The 22,500-nt window shown below is 40.9% G+C and overlaps 1 protein-coding gene across 3 annotated transcripts in view; it reads right to left on the bottom strand.

The window, feature by feature from the left end:
- Positions 1-2,758: 2,758 nt before the first annotated feature.
- Positions 2,759-22,500, bottom strand: part of grip1 (glutamate receptor interacting protein 1) — a 90,792-nt gene continuing 71,050 nt past the window's right edge. For 2 of the 3 annotated variants that reach the window (XM_078281660.1, XM_078281661.1), the window contains exons 18-26: positions 11,017-11,156; positions 10,266-10,469; positions 10,005-10,155; positions 8,406-8,517; positions 7,286-7,318; positions 5,910-6,020; positions 5,703-5,819; positions 5,474-5,620; positions 2,759-4,830 (exon numbers count right to left, since the gene is read on the bottom strand). In XM_078281660.1, the coding sequence (XP_078137786.1) occupies positions 4,531-4,830; positions 5,474-5,620; positions 5,703-5,819; positions 5,910-6,020; positions 7,286-7,318; positions 8,406-8,517; positions 10,005-10,155; positions 10,266-10,469; positions 11,017-11,156 (1,315 nt within the window). In that variant the 3' untranslated portion in view covers positions 2,759-4,530. The remainder of the gene's footprint in view (positions 4,831-5,473; positions 5,621-5,702; positions 5,820-5,909; positions 6,021-7,285; positions 7,319-8,405; positions 8,518-10,004; positions 10,156-10,265; positions 10,470-11,016; positions 11,157-22,500) is intronic. The other variant, XM_078281662.1, reaches the window with a different exon arrangement.

Below are 22,500 nucleotides of genomic sequence, written 5' to 3'. Positions count from 1 at the left end.
AGCCTTGTGCTAGGTGTGTGCTAACCATACACTGGCTTTGTTAGCCATGTGCTGACATCTAGGTATGTTGGCTAAAAGTTAGCCTTGTGCTAGGTGTGTGCTAACCATATATTAGCTCTGTTAGCCATTTACGGAACACATTACCAGATAGATACATTACATAGCTAGTATGAGCCTTGTGCTGCGTGTGTTGACCCTATGGTAGCCACATGTTAGGCATATGCTAGCCCTGTGCTCTGTGTCTGCTGGCCACATGCTAATTATATGTTAGCACTGTGCTTCAGATTCACCACATCTTTTTTTATTTTTTTTATTTTTTATTAAACGTGCCCCAGTTAAAGTTTGGGACAGATTCATACAGCTAATCACAACTATTCACACAGAAACAGCCAATCACAGCCCTCTGATTTAAAGCAGAGGACGTTTAGCAGAAAGCGATTGGTTGTGAAAGCTCAGGGAGGGTTCTGATTGGCCAGTTTAAATAGTGAGTTCAGACTGAGGTGAGAGCAGAAAGATGTTGACATCACTCCAAAATAAACACACGCACACACACACACACGCATACACACACACATGCATACACACACACAGACACACACACACACACACACAGACACACACACACAGACACACAGACACACACACAGGTGTTTACTGTCACAGGTTTCCTGTTTCATCAGGACTTTTTTCTCGTGTAATGTTGTTTTCGTGGTTATGAAGTGAAGGTTTTCGGGGTTCGATGGTCTCAATGTGAACAGCGACGGGAACTGAACCATTTTTTAAAATCTATTTTACACCTTTTTAGGTTCAGTCGCCATGGAAACAAACAAACAAACAAACAGAGAAAACTGACAACAGTCAATCAAAAAAAACACATCGATCGATTAGCATAATAGGTCACTGTTACTATGGGGTGGGGTGGGGGGGGGGGGGTTCAGGGAAGTCGGGGTGGGGGCATGCTTTGCTTCTTCCTGGTAGCTGATTGGTCGCCTTGTGTCTTGAGGAGAACCAATCATAGACAGGCTGGGAAGGTTTTGTTTTCTGATTGGTTCCAGCCAATCCGCTGAATCTCTCAGAACTGCCGTCTGTCTGTCATCCTGGCTGCCTATTGGTGGAGGGAAGAAGGGATGGGTAAAGCCAAGACGAGGAATTGAGGTGGGAGGGGCTTAACTGGCCTTGTGTTTAACACACACACACACACACACACACACACACACACACGCACATACACACACACACACACGCACACACGCACACACACACACGCACACGTACATACACAGTGTGGCCAGTCCAACAGGTGTAAACAGTAGAAAAAGATTCTTATTGAACTGCTCAGTGTCATCATCATCATCATCATCATCATCATTATTGTCAACATGATTTTTGATTATTACTCTTCCAGTCTGCAGCTCGTTAATGGCACAGAACTAAAATCTTAACAGTAAACCCTCTGTCTTTCTGTACAATTCATTAGGGATGCTCCGATCATTATCAGCTGATAAATACTGACTCCATTTTTGTCTTAAAACTGCCTGATAATTAAAAAACATTAAGTGTGTAATCATAACAAATCCACCGTGGCTCCCCGTTTTAGGACTGGGTGCCACTTTCAAATTTGTCGATACTAATGTAAAAAGAAAACCTTGTTTTGAGAAACTAAACATGTTTTCTACATGTCTAAAAGATGTCCAAAACGGTCCATGTGGTAGCTGTGGAGGAGTTTTTGGCAGATGGAGTTTGCCCAGTTGTTTCTAAGCAATTTGAGGACTTTTCATCCATGTTGACTTAAAAATTGCCAGTAGTGCTAGTCTGATAGCATGTTTAGTCATGAGCTAATGGGGAATTTCTTTTTTTTAAAGTGCTCATATTATTCTTTTTGGCTTTTCCCCTTTCCTTTATTGTGTTATATATCTTTTTTGTGCATGTTATAGGTTTACAAAGTGAAAAAGCCCAAAGTCCCCCCCAAAGGGACGTACCATCTCCAACAGAAACACTGTTCACAAACTGCTCCAAACAGCTCTATTGTAGTCCAGCCTTTACTTCAGAGACAAACGTGGTCACTTTGGAACACACGTTATAATGCTCGCCTAGCTGCTAGCATGGCACGCCCTCATACTCTGCTTCTGACTGGCTAGTAGTCCTTACCTAGGTACTGTCAGGGCACGCCCTCATACTCTGCTTCTGACTGGCTAGTAGTCGTTACCTAGCTACTGTCAGGGCACGCCCTCATACTCTGCTTCTGACTGGCTAGTAGTCCTTACCTAGCTACTGTCAGGGCACGCCCTCATACTCTGCTTCTGACTGGCTAGTAGTCCTTACCTAGGTACTGTCAGGACACGTCCTCATACTCTGCTTCTGACTGGCTAGTAGTCCTTACCTAGGTACTGTCAGGGCACGCCCTCATACTCTGCTTCTGACTGGCTAGTAGTCCTTACCTAGGTACTGTCAGGGCACGCCCTCATACTCTGCTTCTGACTGGCTAGTAGTCCTTACCTAGGTACTGTCAGGACACGTCCTCATACTCTGCTTCTGACTGGCTAGTAGTCCTTACCTAGCTACTGCACATGTGCGACTCCCAACAAAGATGGAACAGCAGTGAGAGGTCTCACTCTGTAGCTAAAACAGAGACCTGAACACAGGGTGAAAAGAGGAGCTGCAGCAATGAGCAGTACAACAAAAATATGGTGTTTTTTGAAAATTAAACCATGTAAACCTATTCTGATATAACCTGTAAATACAATTATGAACCTGAAAATGAGCAGAATATGAGCACTTTAATGGACTTTTGGAGGATTTCATTTTTCTGCAGGATTACCCAACATGTCAGAATCAAATTCAAGCAGCTGCATCTCGTTTTACTGTAGTAAAAACCTTCTAGATTCGATAAAAAAACAAAACAAAGGATTCCCAAACCTAGTAAAGACTTTGAAATCAATCAGCGTTTAAGAACAGAAACCAGTCAGTAATCAGTATTGGTTTGGACGATCCCAATGACATCGGCCTGATCGGAGCATCTCTTGTCTTCTTGGCAACCAGTTAGCCCATCAGCAGGTTCCAGATTCTGGAGTCCGTCTTTGTGCTGCTGTGGTCCTTGGCCAGTACAACCGGACGCCATGGTTCTGATTCTAGTAAGACCAGATGGACCAGCAGCCACAGTTCTCGTACAAGCAGTGGTCATGGTTCTGGCTTAGAACCAACCATTCTGCGACCACTGTGACCATGAACAAGAACCGTGTGTCTCGAACCAGTTAACCCTTGTGTTGTCTTCCTGTCGTTTCTTTTTTCATTTGACACTTTTTTTGACGTTTTTGTCGATTTCTTTCCTCCAATTTTTGTCTTTTTGTTTTTTTTCAAATGCTATAAAATAGAATAAAACACCCAAATTCAATGAAGAGTGTACTTACTTGTGAAGAGCATTGTATGGAACCATCCACGTTATTTTCTTTGTCATGATTGTGATGTTCTGTTTCCTGTTTTATTTTGAAGTCTGTCTTGTCTCCCTTGTCCTGTCTAGTTTACTTCCTCTTTTGTTTTCCCGCCTGTTTGATTGTTCTGCCCGGATTTGTTTCACCTGTTGTGTCACCTGTTTCTTGTTAGTCCTTGTTAACCTGTGTATTTAGTCTCTGTGTTGTCTTTGTCTTATGTGGGAGCATTACAGTGCTGTTTGCTGTTTGCTGTTTGCTGTTTGCTGTTTGCTGTTTGCTGTTTGCTGTTTGCTGTTTGCTGTTTGCATGTGTTCTGTGAGTTTGTTTGTGTCTGGAGTCTACCCTTCGTCTCTGAGTTCCAGTTTTGAGATCCTGTTCTTCTGTTCTGAAATTAGTATTTTCGGGATTTTTTGGTATGTACTTCATTTTTGTTTAATAAATCATCTTAACTGCATTTGGGTCCAAGCCTTTCCTGACAAACCGTGACATTCTTTGACAATTTGGTTGAAAGAAACCCAGATTTGTGATGTAGAAACCTTTTGAAAATGGGTCAAATTTGACCCAAAGACAACAGGCGGGTTAAGACCATTGGTTGTGGCTCTGGCTTCAGTGGGACCAGTTAGCCCGAGTTCTAGGCGTGTAGAACCACTAACTATTCATCTTAAACCAGTAAAACCTCTGGCTGTGGCTCTGGCTTCAGTAGAATCAGTACCCATGGCGCTGGGCGAGCAGAACCAAACCCATTAATCTCGAACCACTCAGACCAGTAGCTCTGGCTATGGTTCCAGTAGGATCAGTGGTTGTACTTTTGGTTCCAGTGACACCAGAAGGACCAGTATGCAGAACTGGTTCAAGTGAAAAGGTGAGGAGTTGCTCCGGTCCATCAGTGTGCTTTCAGGCTGCTTTAGCAGTTCAAAGTTCAAGTTAGTGGTCAAAGGTCAAAGTTCATCCATAGGGTGTGTGTAGCACCATGGGGGAGGTCCACTCTGAACCAGTTTGGACGAGTCTAAACCAGTTTAATTCAACTTTGTTGTATTGTTGTCCTTGTTGAACCCTCCAGTCCGAATCTGGTTAAAAGCGGTTAAATCCAGTTTTTTGTCTGCTATAAGGAATTATTATTCACCTGACCCAACCCAAGCCCCGCCCCCAGCTTGTCTCCCGGTTGGCTCCACTTGATCGGCCCACCATCCTCTCCCTGGCCAATGGAGAGCTCCGGTGGTCCCAGCTCGCTGCCCATTGGCTGAGAGGAGTGGCTGCTGTTGGTGGTGCCATCATTGTGATTGGCCAGCAGGGAGGAGGAGGCGGGGTTTCGGCTGATGACAAGCTCCAGATGGTTTGGAGACTCGGCGATCAGTGGAACGACGAGGCAGCAGTCAAAGTCCCTGGTCCGCACGTGGTTAATCTGAAAGACGTAAAATATGGTTCATGTGCCCGAGTACAGCGACAGAGTTGCAAGCGTCACTGTAGTTAGGGGTTATAATCATTAGGGGTGTCACGATTTAATCGAAAATCAATCTCGACTATTGAAATCAAGAGCAGGATTTGCGATTCCCCCAGTATATCTTTCTCCACTTTCTCCTACTTCTCACGTCTGAAGAAGAAACAACAACAACAACAGACATAGCGTAGCTTACCGGCTGGTAGCATGCAGCTAAAGACACATGGTAACGTTAGCTTAGCAGTAGCCTGCAGCAGCTCTTTTCCAGACACCATGGCAACTGCTGGAGATAACGGAGAAACAACAGAACTGGAAAATCCTCTCGCTTCCCTGAAGTCACCCTTGTGCCTTCCCAGTCAGTGAGTTATGGAAACAAACAACGAAGGTAAAACATGTGGGCTCAGACGGGACTCAATGGTGCATTCATGTGCACCTCGTTAAACAATTACATTTTGTTAATTCCGAGAAACTCAAACTGTTGTTGCAAAGTACCCTTCTGCCATCTAGTAGCTCTTATTGTGGCATTGCCGTCCTTGTTTTGATCAAAAATGTAATCGAATCGTGGATTTGTGGAATCGTGACACCCCTAATACTCGTGGATTGGTACCTGTAGTATACGGTCGTAGGCTCGGAGGCCGCCCAGCTCTGCCGGGCCTCCCGGTCGAATGTTGTTAACGTAGACGCCGCGGTCCAACATACCGTCAGAAACACTGAAACCGAAATCCTCCAGGTCTGAGGCCTTCTCTAGATTCAGCTACAAACACAGACACACACTCGGTTAGGATCAAGTATATAAACGTCCAGTCACTTTAAAGTGTCAAAGGGTCAAATATAACCTTGTGGAGTTCCACAGGGTTCTGGTTTAGGATCTCATTGACTTCCTGTCTCATCTTCCTCATGGCAAAGGCTCGGCGCTGAGGGTCAGAGGGCAAGGTGTTGGACCGAGCGTTCACCTGAGAAAAGGTACGGGAATAATTCTTAAGTTACGACATAATATTACACACGTGTAACAAAGTGTGAGGTCAGAGGTCAGTCCTGGTTACCTGTTGTTTGGAGTTGCTGCGTTCCTGGAAGCTCGCCTGGCGTCCCAGTGTGCTGCGCAGGGGGGCAGGGTCATGGTTCAGACTGAGGCTAGAGCCTGACATGATGGTCGCCTGGAGACAGCCAATGAAAAACATCCATCAAATACATAGAGGTCAAAGGCATCCTTGGAGTTCGACTTTTGACCCCAGCTGCCAAGATCACACCAAGATGGGACAGGTCTCTACTGACAGGATCTACTCACAGATGATATTGTGTGACTGCTGTTTCTAACTTTCTATTTTTAGGATCTACCGTTGTTTCTAAAGACAGGATCTACTGATGGGATCTACTGCTACTTCTGTTGACTAAATATATAAACAGATCTACGTGATGACAGCAGCTGTGTCTCAATTCAGGGGTCGCATCCTTCCAGTCATTATATCCACATTACTGATGATTATTTATCACAAATCTCATTGTTTAAATATTTTGTGAAAGCACCAATAGTCAACACTACAATATCGTTGCGGTATCGAGGTATTTGGTCAACAATATCGTGATATTTGATTTTCTCCATATCGCCCAGCTCTAGTCTGGTCTACGGAGGATTTTCTGTTTGCGGCACCAGCTGTTCCCGTCCAACATCAGTTAGCATCACTGAGGTCACGTAACTTACTTGCCTATTATTTTAAAGGAAATCTGAGGTTGTTTTTTTTAACAATTGTATCGTTAGATATTTGAGTGAGTTGAAACCAACTACGTACTTTTAAAAGTGTAATCTTCGGCCGCTGCTGTTAGGTTGGGGGACGCCATAGTCTCTTTTTGGAAAAAAATCCAATTGTCGGATAGGTTGAGCCGTTGTATCCTATAAATTTGGGAAAAATAATTCTCGGCCGCATTTGAAGGAGCCTTCGAAATGGGACAACCTTGTTACACTGTTGCATTCAGCCTTCAAATGATGCTGCCTCTGAATTGAGACACCGCTAGTGTCTATCTTTAACCCAAGTCTTTTCACATCACTCAACACTCTTCAGCCAATCAGAATCAAGGACTCATCAGACGCATGCATGACTTGACAGATCTGCTTCATGACTGGCAAAACAAACTTCCCATCAGGCCTTGCACAAGCTCTCCCAGCATGCCTTGCTCAAACTGCCATGCCCGGTGCAACATGACTCTGCCACGTGATTGGTCAGAAGCTGGGTGATGTCACTAAAATGCCACAATGACGTCACCATGGTCTGTGTAGCTTTGCTGCTGGGGTGCGGTTAGAGTCACATTCAAAAGACAGCTAACATGTCTGATGTTTGACAACGCTAAAAGTGTTTACGGTGAGAGAGAGGAGAGAGGAGAGAGGACAGGAGGAGAGTTAGTAGCTGGAGAGGAAGGAGGATACCAGAGTGAGGAGATGCGTTTCCTTTCCAGACTCCTGGAAGAGAAGGAGTCATTTCTCTTTTCAGCTCAATAACTCAACGTTTACGGCTGCATTTCCAACAAACATGCAGTTCTTTCAACATGAGAAGAATTTATACTTTTACTACTAGTACCTCTAAACTACTACTACTTAGGGCTGGGAAAAAATGTCGTCTCAATTTTCAGCAGTGATACAGAATGGACAATCTGCGGAGTTTAGCAGACTTGTTCTGCTTGGGGTGGATGAGTTTAATTTAAAAAAATTTAATTTGATTAAAGGTCCCATGGCATGAAAATGTCACTTTGAGGTTTTTTAACATTAATATGAGTTCCCCCAGCCTGCCTATGGTCCCCCAGTGGCTAGAAATGGTGATAGGTGTAAACCGAGCCCTGGGTATCCTGCTCTGCCTTTGAAAAAATAAAAGCTCAGATGGGCCGATCTGGAATCTTCCCTTTATGACGTCATAAGGGGAAAGGTTACCTCCCCTTTCTCTGCTTTGCCCGCCCAGAGAATTTGGGTTCAGATACAGTATTAGTGGACCACTAAGGCCTATATAAAAGACTTCAGATACAGTATTAGGGGACCACTAAGGCCTATATAAAAGAGACTTCAGATACAGTATTAGGGGACCACTAAGGCCTATATAAAAGAGACTTCAGATACAGTATTAGGGGACCACTAAGGTCTATATAAAAGAGACTTCAGATACAGTATTAGGGGACCACTAAGGTCTATATAAAAGAGACTTCAGATACAGTATTAGGGGACCACTAAGGCCTATATAAAAGAGACTTCAGATACAGTATTAGGGGACCACTAAGGTCTATATAAAAGAGACTTCAGATACAGTATTAGGGGAACACTAAGGTCTATATAAAAGAGACTTCAGAGAGAGAGAGAATGCGCTGATGTCAGGCTTTATCGTGGAAATGTACTTCCGCTGATCCAGACTAGAGTTGCTGTGAAAGTATTGAAAATCAGGTATTGTATCTGCACTATTACCAAAGTATTTTAAAATATACCCAGCCCTACAACTACTCCTGCTCATACTACTACTACTGCTAGTACAAATATAACCACTACTTCGAACAGTTCTACTCACCTCCAGCTCTCTGAGGATGCCGCTCTGGCCGCAGGTCTCCAGATCCTCCAGAGCCTGAGACCAGAAGTTCTCCTCCTGGTCTGGTTCTGTCCCATCATGCCCCACAGTGAACCTGGGGTCAAAGGCCAAAGGTCAGCCAATCAGAGAGAAGACCACGTGCACACACACACACACACACACACACACACACACACACAGAGGAAACTGGGGATGAACACGTCATGCTGGTGAGAGTTGTGAGGAAACATACACATCTACCAGGTGTATGTGTCAGTGAGGCAGGGGTCATATGTCACCAGGTAAGGGTTTTTCTGCTGGAGGGGGGGACAGAGGACTGTGAGGGGGTTAAAGATCGAAGGTCATTGTGGTACCTGCTGTCATTGATTAGACCGCTGGGCAGACTACAGGCTCTGCAGACAGAGACACACTGCTGTTAGCTCGCTGCTAGCAACTGCCACTGATTTGAAAAAAAAGGGAACGCTAACACGCCTATTTTAGTCACGTTACACGCCAGTACGTACTTCGAGATCCTCAGAGGTCTTTTGTCTGTTCAAGTGGCAGTCAGGACTCGGAACGATCTGCCCAAGGATATCAGCTCAGCTGAGTCAGCGGTCTCTCTTAAATCCCTCTTAAAACATACTTTCATCAGAGAGCCGTTTCTGATTTTCTTTGAGCTTGAACCTCCTTTGAACTGCGTTTTCAAAATGTCTTTTTAAAATGTTTTTCCTATTCTTACCTACACTGTACCGGGTTGTATACACCAACTGATGTTTTTATGACTGGTCTGTTTTATTTTTTTGTTTTCACTTTGAAAGGAGGATTTTCACGGCCATTCAAGTCAATGCTTGATCTTCCACCAGCCGTGCCACTAAATATTCCTGCCAGGTCTATTTTCACGCGAGAAGGCAGGAAGTGAAACAGCGAGAGCATCCATCCAATCAGTTATAATAAATATAAAAACATACTAAAACATCACACATCTCTTTTTTTAAGGACAACGCCAGAAAAGAGAAGGCATGGAGTTTAACTGCAGGAGTGCTTGAAGTGGAAGGTAGATACCAGGGATGCACCGAATCCAGGATTCAGCTTCAGCTGAATATTGGGCTTTTTGACGGGGTTGGGTTTCTGCTGAACCCTACGCTTGCACTCCGCGCGCTACGCTGGTCGACGTGATGACGGCGCCGTTGATTACGGGAAGGTGTTTACGTAGGTGGAGTTCAATGCAGTAGGCTGAGAGGAAGTGGAAATGGAACTGGTGAGCAGAAAAAGTGTTGTTTGGCAGTACTTTCAGTCAAAAGAAGGCCATTCAAGTCCAGCTACATGTTCAATCTGCAATGCTGATTAGTCTGGTGGTTGCAAGGACCCTAAACAATACACAACATCAATTAACAAACAATTAAATGAAATAACTTTTAACTAAAGTTAATTAACTTTCAATTAACCATTTATTAGTGATGGTTATTTTAGTGTTTGATGTTGTAACTGTTACCCAGATTATTATTTTCTTCTCGCTACGTGTCTTTAAAAGTTATTTTAACATTTATACGTTTCCTTTCACTCTGCTGCTGTTAATTCATTTTTATTCTCTGTCTGTCTCACCCTCCAAGTGGCGGGCGGTCCCAGTCGTCGTCGCTCAGGCCGAGATCTGACAGCGGATTGGCTCTCTGGCGAGTGGAGGATGATTGGCTGTTGGGTGTCTTGGCGTTGCGCCACTCGTGGAAACTGTACGGAGACGACTGAAAGGGTGGAGCTACACACATAGAGATATACGTTATTACTACAGTCATTAGTAGCAGTCTTGACTAAATACCTCAGATGGTCAAAGGTCAAAGGTTAAAGTTCAGAGGTGGAGCGTCCTACCCGGGGAGGTAAAGCTGCTGTCCATGTTGGATCCGTCCCAGGACTCCACAGCGCTGTCGACAGATGGCAGCGTGCTGAACGCTCGCTGGTTTGACAGAGGCGCGACCATGACAACAGGCTCGTCCACCCCGTCCTGGTGCTCGTGGACAAGCCCCGCCCCCAGCCCCAGGCCTGGACCAATCACACACGACTTTGGGCTTGACACTAAAGAGCGAGAAAACATTCTTATTACTTAGAAAACCAAAGTCTTATTTAGCTTTTTACCTGTTTGTCGTTTCGGGTTAAAAGCAGGTTGTTTTAAGCCTATATTTCTTTACATTTTGGCAACTTATTTTAATTTAAAGTATGCCAAATTAGCTATCAGCAGCTCCTGTTTGTAGTGTACTCATGAATGTACGGACAACTATCACCGGATTACTTTGATGCTGAAGAAAAGTTAAAAACGTGATGATTCTCAGGCAAGTTCTGCAGTTCTTTCATCATTTCTAAGCATCTTTACTATGTTAATTTACGGTGAACATCAGAGATAATGATGTCCCCTGAAAGTGTAAGTTAAACTCATTAGGAAAATGTGTGTATCACATCTGTGTGTCCAGATTTCAATCCGTTATGAATCCGAGAATATGTGTGGTTTTTGACACATATTGCGGCAATAAATTTCAGGGCTTATTCACGGACTTCCTGAAAGATAATCCAGCGTGTGTATGTATACGTACACCGTGTAAACGTGTCTATAAGTGTGTGTACGTACACTCTCCCTGCTTCTTGATCTTCAGTGTGACCGTCTCTCCTGCTTGTTGCAGCAGACTGATGGCTTCGCTCAGAGGTTTCCCTTTCAGACTGCTGCTGTTGATCGCCAGAATACGATCGCCTACATGGATCGCACCGGTCCTACAGTACACACACACACGCACACACAGACACACACACACATTCACACACACACACACACACACACACACACACACACACACACACACAGAGACACACACACACACACACACACACACACACACACACACACACGCGCACACACACACACACACACACACACATTCACACACACGCGCACACACACACACACACACACACACACACACACACACCCACACACACACACACACGCGCACACACACACACACACACACATACACCCACGCACACACACACACACACCCACACACACATTCACACACAGACACACACACACCCACACACACACACACACACACACACACACACACATTCCTGTATGGGCTTAAAAGTGAGGACCGGATATAACAGCTATTGAAGTGAGGACCACCCTTTCTGCTACACTTACAGACAAAGTAATGCTACATTTAAACACTAGATGTCTCCATGACTCAGTTTTCCACCTCAGATTATTTTTTAAAACTAAGTATAAGAACCGTCATTCTACCATTCAAGTGAGGACCATTTCTAGGGGGGCGCTATTGGGTTCAATTCAGGCTAGACTATTTTAACTTCTTTCTTTTTGCTTGCAGTTCTTTTTTTTGCTACCATTTTATGTTTTAGAACAGACAAATACTGTAAAAAATATATCAATTGGAGAGTCTTTGAAGAGTTGCAGTTTGAGGTTCATATACAGAAGAATATACACAAATGAATGATGTGACCATTGATCAGATTACTGCACAAAAGCACAGATGTATTTCTGAACTAAAGTAAAGCAATAAAAAAACAATAAGTGTTACTCTTAGTTATCAGAACATTTATTTCAGTTTGTTCAAACATCAACTTTGAGAATTTGCTGCTTTCTTTCTCACTTGTGATAATAAACTTGTCACAAAAACTGTCATTTGAACAAAATAAACCTGAAGACAACCTTACACTTTGTTTTAGGTGTTTTTCAAAATGTTCTGACATTTTATAAAACAAACTATTAAGATAATATATTTGTCCAATTAATAAATTAAAATAAATGTTAGTTGCAAATGTGCCTTATTTCTGTTTTGAAACACCACTTGAACAGTACTGCACAAAGCATCAGAAGAACTGCACCAGACATCAATTAGAACAACATGATATTGCACAATAAAGGTCTTCAAAAGTGAAGCTGCCTTGTAGCACACCTCCGGTTTAATGTGACATTTGTGTAGTACACAAAGTTCTTTACATCCTTCCATGATCTTTGACTCAAGGCTTCCTCCTCTTTTATGCATCGCATGCAGTGTTCTTTACCTGGAACACGGCGCTCTGCAATAAACTTTGCCATGTGTTTGTTTACCGCACTCCTCTCTGCTTCACTCCACGGTCTCTTCGCCTTTACTATGGGTGGCACTACAAATGACAGAAAAGACAATGTAGATTGTGTAACCTTAAATACATACTGTACATCCCAGCGTAGATTCCTTGACTCTGCTCATGCACACCTTGCAAGCGGTCACACAAAGCATCTAATCAGAGCTTTGAAGTTAAGTCTAGACTAAGTATTTGGACATGTGTACAATTTTGTTCTTCGGTACATTCAATTTTAAATAGAAAAATGGATAGTACATTAAAATGCTTCTTTCAGGTTTATTTAGAGTAGGCTTACAAGCTGGTACATCAGGGAGCACATATTGTTAATGACTGGAAAATCATTCATATGGTTATGAAACCCCCCCCCCCCTTTATGACTGTACAGCAAGTTCAGAATGCTCTCCAGGATGAAAGCGTACACATTTCTTTGTCAATGATCAAGATAAAACTTTATGACCATAACCTGTAGTCTACTGATGTCTATGGGTTGAAGACTTCAGGCAGTCATTGACTGCAAATATTAAATATGAAAATTTGTTAGACTTGATTATCGGTCCAATTACTTTTGGACTTCGAACCTTTGGGCATTATGTTTTAACAGGGCTACGTCTTACACATGGTTCTTTATATTGATGACAACCTATTTAAATAAAGCTGAGACTTAGCACTTTATTTGTGTCGAAGAACAAAAAGTCCAACTGCCCAAATACTTGTGGTCTGGACTGTATATACCTTTTTTGTCCAGTTTTAAAGAGCTTACCCATTGCTTCCACTGTCTTTTGACATATTTTCTTCTTCTGTGAGGGCTTCTTCACCAAGCTTTTTCCTGGACTTTGATCTACAACAGTAACAGACAAACAGTGGCACCCATTAGTGAAATCTCAGGTATAATGCATATTCAGGGTTCATGTGTATTTAAATGCTGACAGTAAAACATAACTACCAAAATCTGACAGTTGGCTGCTAGCACTTATATTTCAAGAGGTCAAAACTGTAAGCAGCAATGTGCACTAGAATATTACATTACATTACTATTATACTATTTGTCATATTGACTATTTCATATTCAAGACTTGAGAACATTTTTTAGTATTTGTTTGGAAAAGACAAAAACAGTATGTCACGCATACTGTTTTTGGATGTCCAGTATGTCAAATGTTAAGTGTGTGTATTAAAATCAGGATTTTCACTCGTGTTGAAAAAAAAATGCTTGTCACAGTCAGAAGACGTAAGAAAATATCATGCCAAAACATTAGTTACAAGTGTGCGACTAACTTCCTTCAACCACAGTCAGAAGACAAACCTCACTGAACAACATCAACACTTAAACAATGGGTTTTCAGATCTGTAAATAAGCTACATAAAAATATAATAAGCCTGCTTTTTTATTTAGTATTAATTCATCTAGCACAGTGCAACAGCTCTGTAATTGAATTCATTTGGCTGTACGAATAAGTGCTATAAAACTATCCCCTCAAATATTACCATACAATTGACTTATGACCTCTATCGTTTAAAACTTGAGCTGAAATTTTCACAAATCCCCACCATAATGTATCTGAACATCTCCAGAGAAGACATGAAATTGATCCTTTCACCTTGCAGTTTTGTGATCCAGTGTTGGTTACTTGGATATTACAGTCATTCATGATGTTGTATATAAGTGGTGATGGGTGCTAAGGTTTTTCCAGAAAATAGTAATACTAGCGTAACTAATAATAGGGCTAGGAATCTTAAGTATATTGCAATTCAATGTGCTACAATTGGATAACAAAACCAGTCTCAGTGCATATTGTGCATATTAACCTAGCGAGTACAGAATGAGCAGCCTAACCCTAACCTATGATTCCAGATGTGAAATCCTGTTTGTATTATCAGTTGTCAGTTTTTTGTCACTTTTCAGTTTAAAAGTCGTCTTTCAACGTTGAATTAAACTACTACCAACTGTTGTGAAGTGAAGAGTCTACATCAGGGTAGAGTAAAGATTTTATAAACGCACATACCTGTGTTTTTCTCACAGCCATCAACTTCTGGACCTAAAACCAAAAAGAATATTGAAAACTTTACAAACAAGCCATGAGAGCACAGCTACAGCTACTTTGGCTTCACAATAAAAAAACAGACTGTTAAGCATTAACTGCAGTGTAGTTTCTAAAGTGTAGCTCTCTGCTGTAGTGTCTTAGAACTACATTTGAATGTAAACATTTGAAAACACGAGAGGAAAAACTTATCTTCTATAAAACCGCTGTCACTTTAAGTAGTTCTACAAACTAAGTCTTTGAAAAACAAATCAGACTAGATATAAAAAAAATGCTTGAAACATTTAACAAGTTCTAAATGGAGTTATAAATGTGTCCACTTTCTCATTTTCAGAAAAAGATACAAACTGACTTTAAAACCTTCTAACACTGTTCCGGTCATGTCAACATATGGGTTATAACGGCCCACGTATTAAAAATTGTCGGCTTTAAATCGGGCTTGGGCTCATAACTAGTTAAATTTGAACGATGGGTCGGGCTTGATTTTTTGGGCCCAATCTAAGCTCTATAATGGTTAATGTGTGACTGCAATGTTGTTAAAAAAAACTCTGAACTAATATATGTTCACATAGTTATACAAAAAGTCACTGCCTGACGATTAAGTTAGCAGTTACAATTTACAACAACTAGCAACTCCATTCTGCAATAAAAAGTCTAAATTAACTTATGTGTGGAAGCTAAAAATAAGAGTTGATAAAATCTTACCTGCACAGAAACTGTTTAAAAGTCGTCTTTTCCTTAGTTGAGTCGCTCCAGTCTTTTAAATGCTAGAACCTGCTGTATCTTCTCCTTCAGCTCTGAGATTCAGCTCCACTCTGCAGGTGGGGGGGAAGGGCAGCTTTCTGTGAGTTCAGGTCACCTGCAGGTCACCTGCTCTATGCAGTGTGTATGGCAGAAAGCGGGGGACGGCCCCTCCTCCTGATGGGCCATTAATTAAGTGAGCTGCAGCAGAGAAGAGAACCTCACAATATTCTGCTGTTCACCTCTGACTCTCAGGCCTGTTTTACAGGTTGCAGGGTTGGAAATCACACAAGATTCACAACTATCACTACAGTTCTACTGTAGTACTACTGCAAAATAAGAAATGTAACATTAAAGTTTCGCTCTTAAAAGTAAAGTTTAACCATATATATTATTGTATGTATATCAGTGGTTGAAGAAGTACGCAGACCTTTTACTTAAGTAAAATAGTAATATCTCATTGTATAAATAGTAAGTAAAGTATATATCCTACATTCAGAATTTTACCTCAGTAAAAAAAGTATCAGCACTGAATATGCTTAAAGTCTGAAAAGTATTCACAACGCAACATGGCAAATTTTAGAATAATTATGTTATTGTAATATACTTATTGAAGGATCAATTTGTTCATCTCCATGATGTTTCAACTGGTAAAGGTGGACTTAGTTTTACATACTTTACATGGGGTTTAGCTTAATTGTCCCTTGCCGTAATCTATACTAGTATATCATCATTTATTCAGTGATTATAGTAAATAAAGATTGATCCCTTATAATTGTTGTAGAGTTTAAGCACAAAGTACCGGAACAGTAATTACCTCAAAACTGTACTTAAGTAGAATACATGAGTAAATGTATGGTTATTTTCCATCGCTGAACACAACTGGGCCAAACCTTAGAAGTTTAGTTAAAATGAAATAAGAAGAAGAATAAAGGTTAGTGAAACTGGGTTACCAACTGTGATGCTTTACATACACTACATAAGGATGAATGAACAGCTTGTAGTTTGTATGGCTAACCCATTTTTTCATCCTTTTAATTTAAATTTCTCTCTGTTCACTTAGTTTCACTTTTCACCTTATTGGAACTTGAAGATTTTGTCTCCTTTTTAATTTCTCCATATTGAACACATGCTGATCCTCAGTGTTATAGGTTTGAGTTGTTAATTACTTGTGTTAAATTGCTGTTGACGATTAGTATGCAGCAGCAACACAACATATGGTGTTCATTTTTATAGTGTTCTTTATTTCCTTAGCTTTGAACTGAACTGAAATTAATCAGGGTTCATTTGTCCATGGCAAGGATCCTAAGGTCCATTACATGTGCTCACTGATTTACTAGTTAGTAAGCTAATGAAAAGTCAGCTAAAAGCAAAGTAATGTGGATGTAAATTTACTTTTGGTGAATTATTGTGTAAGCAGACACTCCCAATAACAAGCTGCAGGTACCATCAGGGTATAATGAGATGCAATGAGGCCAGAGCCTCTACACTAGCTTATGTTAACACTTTACCAGGTGTGTAAAGTGTCCAACATTAATGTACTAGGCAGAAAGTGGCCAAGCTTTCTGTGAGTGCAGGTCACCTGCAGGTCACCTGCTCTCAGCAGTGTGTGGCACTACTGATTCTCAGGCCTGTTTTACAGGTTGCAGGGTTGGAAATCACACAAGATTCACAACTATCACTACAGTTCTACTGTAGTACTACTGCAAAATAACCAGCAACACTGAATGATTAAGCTGTGGAGGAGGCCCAGTGTCTGCACAGGATGTGAGAGGGAGGCCTGCTAGTCTGCCCCACTCAGTTAGCTCACCAGGAACACCATACAGGACAGGACACTATAATAATTAACTATATAATTATAATTCTAACTAATAATAATTCTATGTGGAGGCAAACATACCAGCCACTGGCTGTCCAAAGTGATGCCACAATTAACTGTCCAAATACAGGAGCTGCCACTTGCTTTCAGTAGCCCCTGACCATCAGACCTATTGAGACGTTGTACTTTACTGTACTGTATCTCTGCCCTGTAGGTGCTGGGAGAAATGAAGCTGCATATTCTTTCAACATGCATTTAAATAGTGTTGACTGATAAATTAATAAAACATTTTTTTAAAACACAGTAGCAATACAATATTGTGCTCACTTTGCTATGTGAGCTCTGTTGTGCTACAGTGCTGTCTCCATGCATTCATAGAATGTGAGCAGGGACAGCCAGAGATGTTCACAAGTCATTTTTTGAAGTCCAAGTCGAGTCTCAAGTCTTTGAGCTCAAGTCCAAGTCAAGTCTCAAGTCTTTGAGGGGCAAGTTCAAGTCTCAAGTCTTTTGCCATGAGTCCAAATCAAGTCTCTGGCCATCTGATCTGTCCCTAACACTATATTGTTAAATCTTATGAATTCAAAGCATGTCCTGTAGCTACCATTCAGACAGTACAGTATCAAAATCAGTTGTGGGATAACTTCATGGGGTCTACTTAACACATCCCTCTAGCCCTCTGACCTGGTGAAATATTAACCTAAGTCTATCACATCAGATACAACTATAAAGATACAATGTGCCTGTTCCCAGCATTAGCACAACACTTTGTGATGGTTAGCTTGTTACCTGTGGTGATATATGCTAAATGTAACGTCTCTTTCACTCAAAAAAATGTCTAATGTTGAAAAGGAAATCAAGAGAATAGTGGCAGCGCTACACAAGTAACAGAACAACATGCATCTCAGTGTCAGTCCAAATTACGCACAATAAGCAGTTTGAGCTCACTGATGTAATGCCACTTATTTTCTAAGTGTTAGTGAAACTGAGTCCAGCGCGAGGGAGACCTGACTCAGAGGAGGAGAGGTTAGTGAGGCCAGCGTCTCCACAGCATTAGCACAACATTTTGTGATGGTTAGCTTGTGACAATATATGCTAAATGTAACGTCTCTTTCACATTAGTGTGTGAGTGACTGACCTATCTGAGTGCCTTTTTGAGATGCATGATGAAGTTCGACGTTGTTGATCCAGTGCCACACACCTTGCATGTAGCTGTTGGCTTACTGCCACTGTTTCCAAGTTATTGAAAGCAAAACTAATGACAAGAGGTACAACTCCGGGAGGACTTGGTGTCGCCATGTCAATGTATTTTGTTTTACGTGAGTGCGCGCACATAAGGCATAACGCATGCTTGCTGCACATTATGGCAAAGGGCAGGGGGACATGAGGCTCTGGGCCATACATTTCCCCCAACATGTATGCGCCAATAAAAGAAAATAGAAATACATGAATGAATTTAGAGTTAGTTAGTTAGTTATGTTTTATTTCTGTGTCATTCCAAACATTTTGTATGGGATTACAAGACACCACAAATTTACTTATTTAACAAACATCTTCCTGTCGCATATAGATTTAAAAAGCAATAATTGCATGAAAACATGTTGTTGACGAGTCTCAAAGCTCGAGTCTGAAGTCTTTTGGGTCAAGTTGCAAGTCAAGTCTGAAGTCAGCTGTTTGTGCGACTTAAGTGCGACTCAAGTCCGAGTCTCAGACTCGAGTCCCCATCTCTGGGGACAGCAAACAGTTTGGGGGCAACTGAGGCGAAGGTAGTTATTTTTTTGTAAGGATAAATAATATGTCTAGTCTTATACTTTTGTCGCTGTATCCTACAGGAGGGTGCATCATTCATATCTCAAATATTAACTTAAGTTGTGCAAGTGTAGAAGAACAATAGCATATTGAACTATGGAAGAAAATGAGATGTACTTCAACACTTTACTCTGCAGATATAAGGCTGTATACTTTTGAATAAAGCATTCACTACCAGATAAATCAGACTAAGAGTCTACAGCAGCTCTATGAGGCTGTACTATGACAGGTAGAGCAAGGTAACAGCTGTACCTGTACAGATGTTACCTTGCTCTACCTTGCTCTAGTAGTCCCTGGACTAAAGATGAAAAACAGCCTCTTGGCTAACTCTTGTGCATTTATACCAGTGTTTATTAATCACCACTGTTCCTGTTAAATAAACCAATAAATACACATAAGTGCTAACATCAGCATGCTAAAACGCTCACAATGACAAGGCTAACATGCTGATGTTTAGCAGGTTTAATGTTTACGCTCTCTTAGTTTAGCATGTTAGCATGCTAATTAGCACTAACACAGCAGCAAATACAACTGAGACTGATGGGAATGTAATTTTGCAAATACTTTGTCATAAACCAACAAAAGTATTGGATAAATTGAAATCATGAAATGTATGTCATTAGATGAAAAGTCAGATAATTACAACAGTTACTACAATTCATCCTCTATAATCTCTAAACTAGCCCACATTAAGTGGTGTTGGGTTTTGTGATGAAATATTATTTTGCATTTCTTGTTTTTATACCCAGTTTGATTCCCAGTAAGTCAAAGGCCTAAAGAAATGTTAAGACATTCATTTGAAACTAAGTCTGTAGGATTTAATATATTCATGTCAATAGATATTACTATTATTTAAATATGATGGAAATAGTTTAACACAGTTTGCATTCTTTATGCCTCCAGAACATGCATATATCCCAGAATAGTTAAATCAGCAATACAAAAGTCTGTATTAATATTTAGAAAATCAAACAATTCCACTTGAAATAATATACTCTTATTAGATATTACACATGTTGATATAGTTTAACATATATAAATAAAATGTTTTTATTGATAACCTTGGCAAATAGCCAATACATACAAATTCACTTTAGCCAATCAAATGCTTCTATTTCTTTTATATCTATTGTTTGTTTTTGTTTGTTACTTACTTTTTGAATCTGTGGATATATCTACATTGTAACTTGTACTTTAAGTCCCATTTGCTTATTACCTGGTTTACTGTTACATGCAGACAAATCAACAGCAGTGTCATGTATTTTCGTTTCACTATGGTCATCCTCATGGATCCCTGTGGTCCTAAATTCTTCTAATCCTGGTCCAATCCTAACAGTTACCTTTATTATACATTTCTTACACTGTATTTAATATAATAAAGACTTCTGTTGGACATTGGCCAAATGCAGAGTGGTAAAATAAGGCCTGAAACAAGAGTAATTTAGGTGCAATAAATGCATGTTTGGCAGAGTAGCTGTGGTGCAGTAACTGTGTGAAGCTGAAGGGGGCGTCAGTGCCAGAGTGGCTCAGGTGCAGTAACTGTGTGAAGCTGAAGGGGGGCGCCAGTGCCAGAGTGGCTCAGGTGCAGTAACTGTGTGAAGCTGAAGGGGGGCGCCAGTGCCAGAGTGGCTCAGGTGCAGTAACTGTGTGAAGCTGAAGGGGGCGCCTGACTGAAAAAAAAATGCTCAGATGCAGTACAAGTGTGTGTAAGATAGGGGGTGACAGAGCAAAAGTGTGTGTATGCAGAAAACGTACACACACCAATTTCTTCTTGCAATTTCTCATTTTACTATTTTTCTGAGGACCTCTCTGAAACTTTGAGAAAAGCATAAAAACAGCCTCTGGAGGCCATTACAGTGAAAATAAAGTGAGGACCGGCCTAAATGTCCTCACTTTGTAAAATGGTCCTCACTCCAAAGGTTAAAAACTCATACTTGGCCTCACAAAGATAGCAATGCAAACACACACACACACACACACACACACACACATTTGGGTTATTATTTTCTTTGCACATATTTTTCATACTGTGGACACTTGCACATCTACCCTATTTGTTTTAAACACTCTGCAGCTCTTTTTATTTAAAAACATATATATTTCACATATTGTTTATTGCAAATTTATGATACTTCATTTTTGCAGTACATTAAAAAAACTAATACCGATAATACTAATAAAAACTAATACTAAAGATCTTTAAACAATAAAAACTAAACGGCAACGAGCAAACAAACTCTGGAATCCAACTGAAACCAAACTGAATTGAAAACAGAAATTAAAACTATAATAACTGCTCTAATCCATTAGAAAAAAAAATATATATAACAAATATTAAGTAGATTTAGTAAATTAAAATGAAAATTTGGCGACATAAAATAATCAAATATAAGATATAGTCATAAAAAAACATGAATACAATTTGATTGAAGTGTTATTTGTTATTAACAGCAGAGGGCGACATTCTCCACTTCACACCTGTCACTGTTTACCTTTATCATTCATTCTTACTGCAGGATCACAGACAGAAAACAGATGACGTGTTAACTGAGTCTTCGAAATGTCACTTTTACCATTTTAAACGTTTATTATTTTTATCAGTTAAAGTGCTCATATTATGCTCATTTTCAGGTTCATAATAGTATTTAGAGGTTGTATCAGAATAGGTTTACATGGTTTCATTTTCAAAAAACACCATATTTTTGTCGTACTGCACATTGCTGCAGCTCCTCTTTTCACCCTGTGTTCAGGTCTCTGTTTTAGCTACAGAGTGAGACCTCTCACTGCTGGAACATCTTTGTTGGGAGTCGCACATGCTCAGTACCTAGGTAAGGACTACTAGCCAGTCAGAAGCAGAGTATGAGGGTGTGCCCTGACAGTACCTAGGTAAGGACTACTAGCCAGTCAGAAGCAGAGTATGAGGGCGTGCCCTGACAGTAGCTAGGTAAGGACTACTAGCCAGTCAGAAGCAGAGTATGAGGGCGTGCCCTGACTGTAGCTAGGTAAGGACTACTAGCCAGTCAGAAGCAGAGTATGAGGGCGTGCCCTGACAGTACCTAGGTAAGGACTACTAGCCAGTCAGAAGCAGAGTATGAGGGCGTGCCCTGACAGTACCTAGGTAAGGACTACTAGCCAGTCAGAAGCAGAGTATGAGGGTGTGCCATGCTAGCAGCTAGGCGAGCATTATAACGTGTGTTCCAAAGTGACCACGTGTGTCTCTGAAGTAAAGGCTGGACTACAGTAGAGCTGTTTGGAGCAGTTTGTGAACAGTGTTTCCGTCCCTTTGGGGTGGACTTTGGGCTTTTTCACTTTGTAAACCTATAACATGCACAAAAAAGATATATAACACAATAAAGGAAAGGGGGAAAGCCAAAAAGCAGAATATGAGCACTTTAAAGTTAAGAAACTATTGTCATTACACTGCTGTGAAAAACATCAACATAACAGCATTGTGATGGTATTAAAACAATATAAAACATTAAAAACAGTATTAAACAAAATATAAATTGGAGCAGTACTCATTGTGCAAATAAACAAACAATAGCAGCAGTAAGTGCAAGAAATGAAT

This window comes from Sander vitreus, chromosome 23, assembly GCF_031162955.1.
Source record: "Sander vitreus isolate 19-12246 chromosome 23, sanVit1, whole genome shotgun sequence".
NCBI classification, from domain to species: Eukaryota; Metazoa; Chordata; class Actinopteri; order Perciformes; family Percidae; genus Sander; species Sander vitreus.
This window is presented reverse-complemented; position numbering and strand designations above follow the sequence as displayed.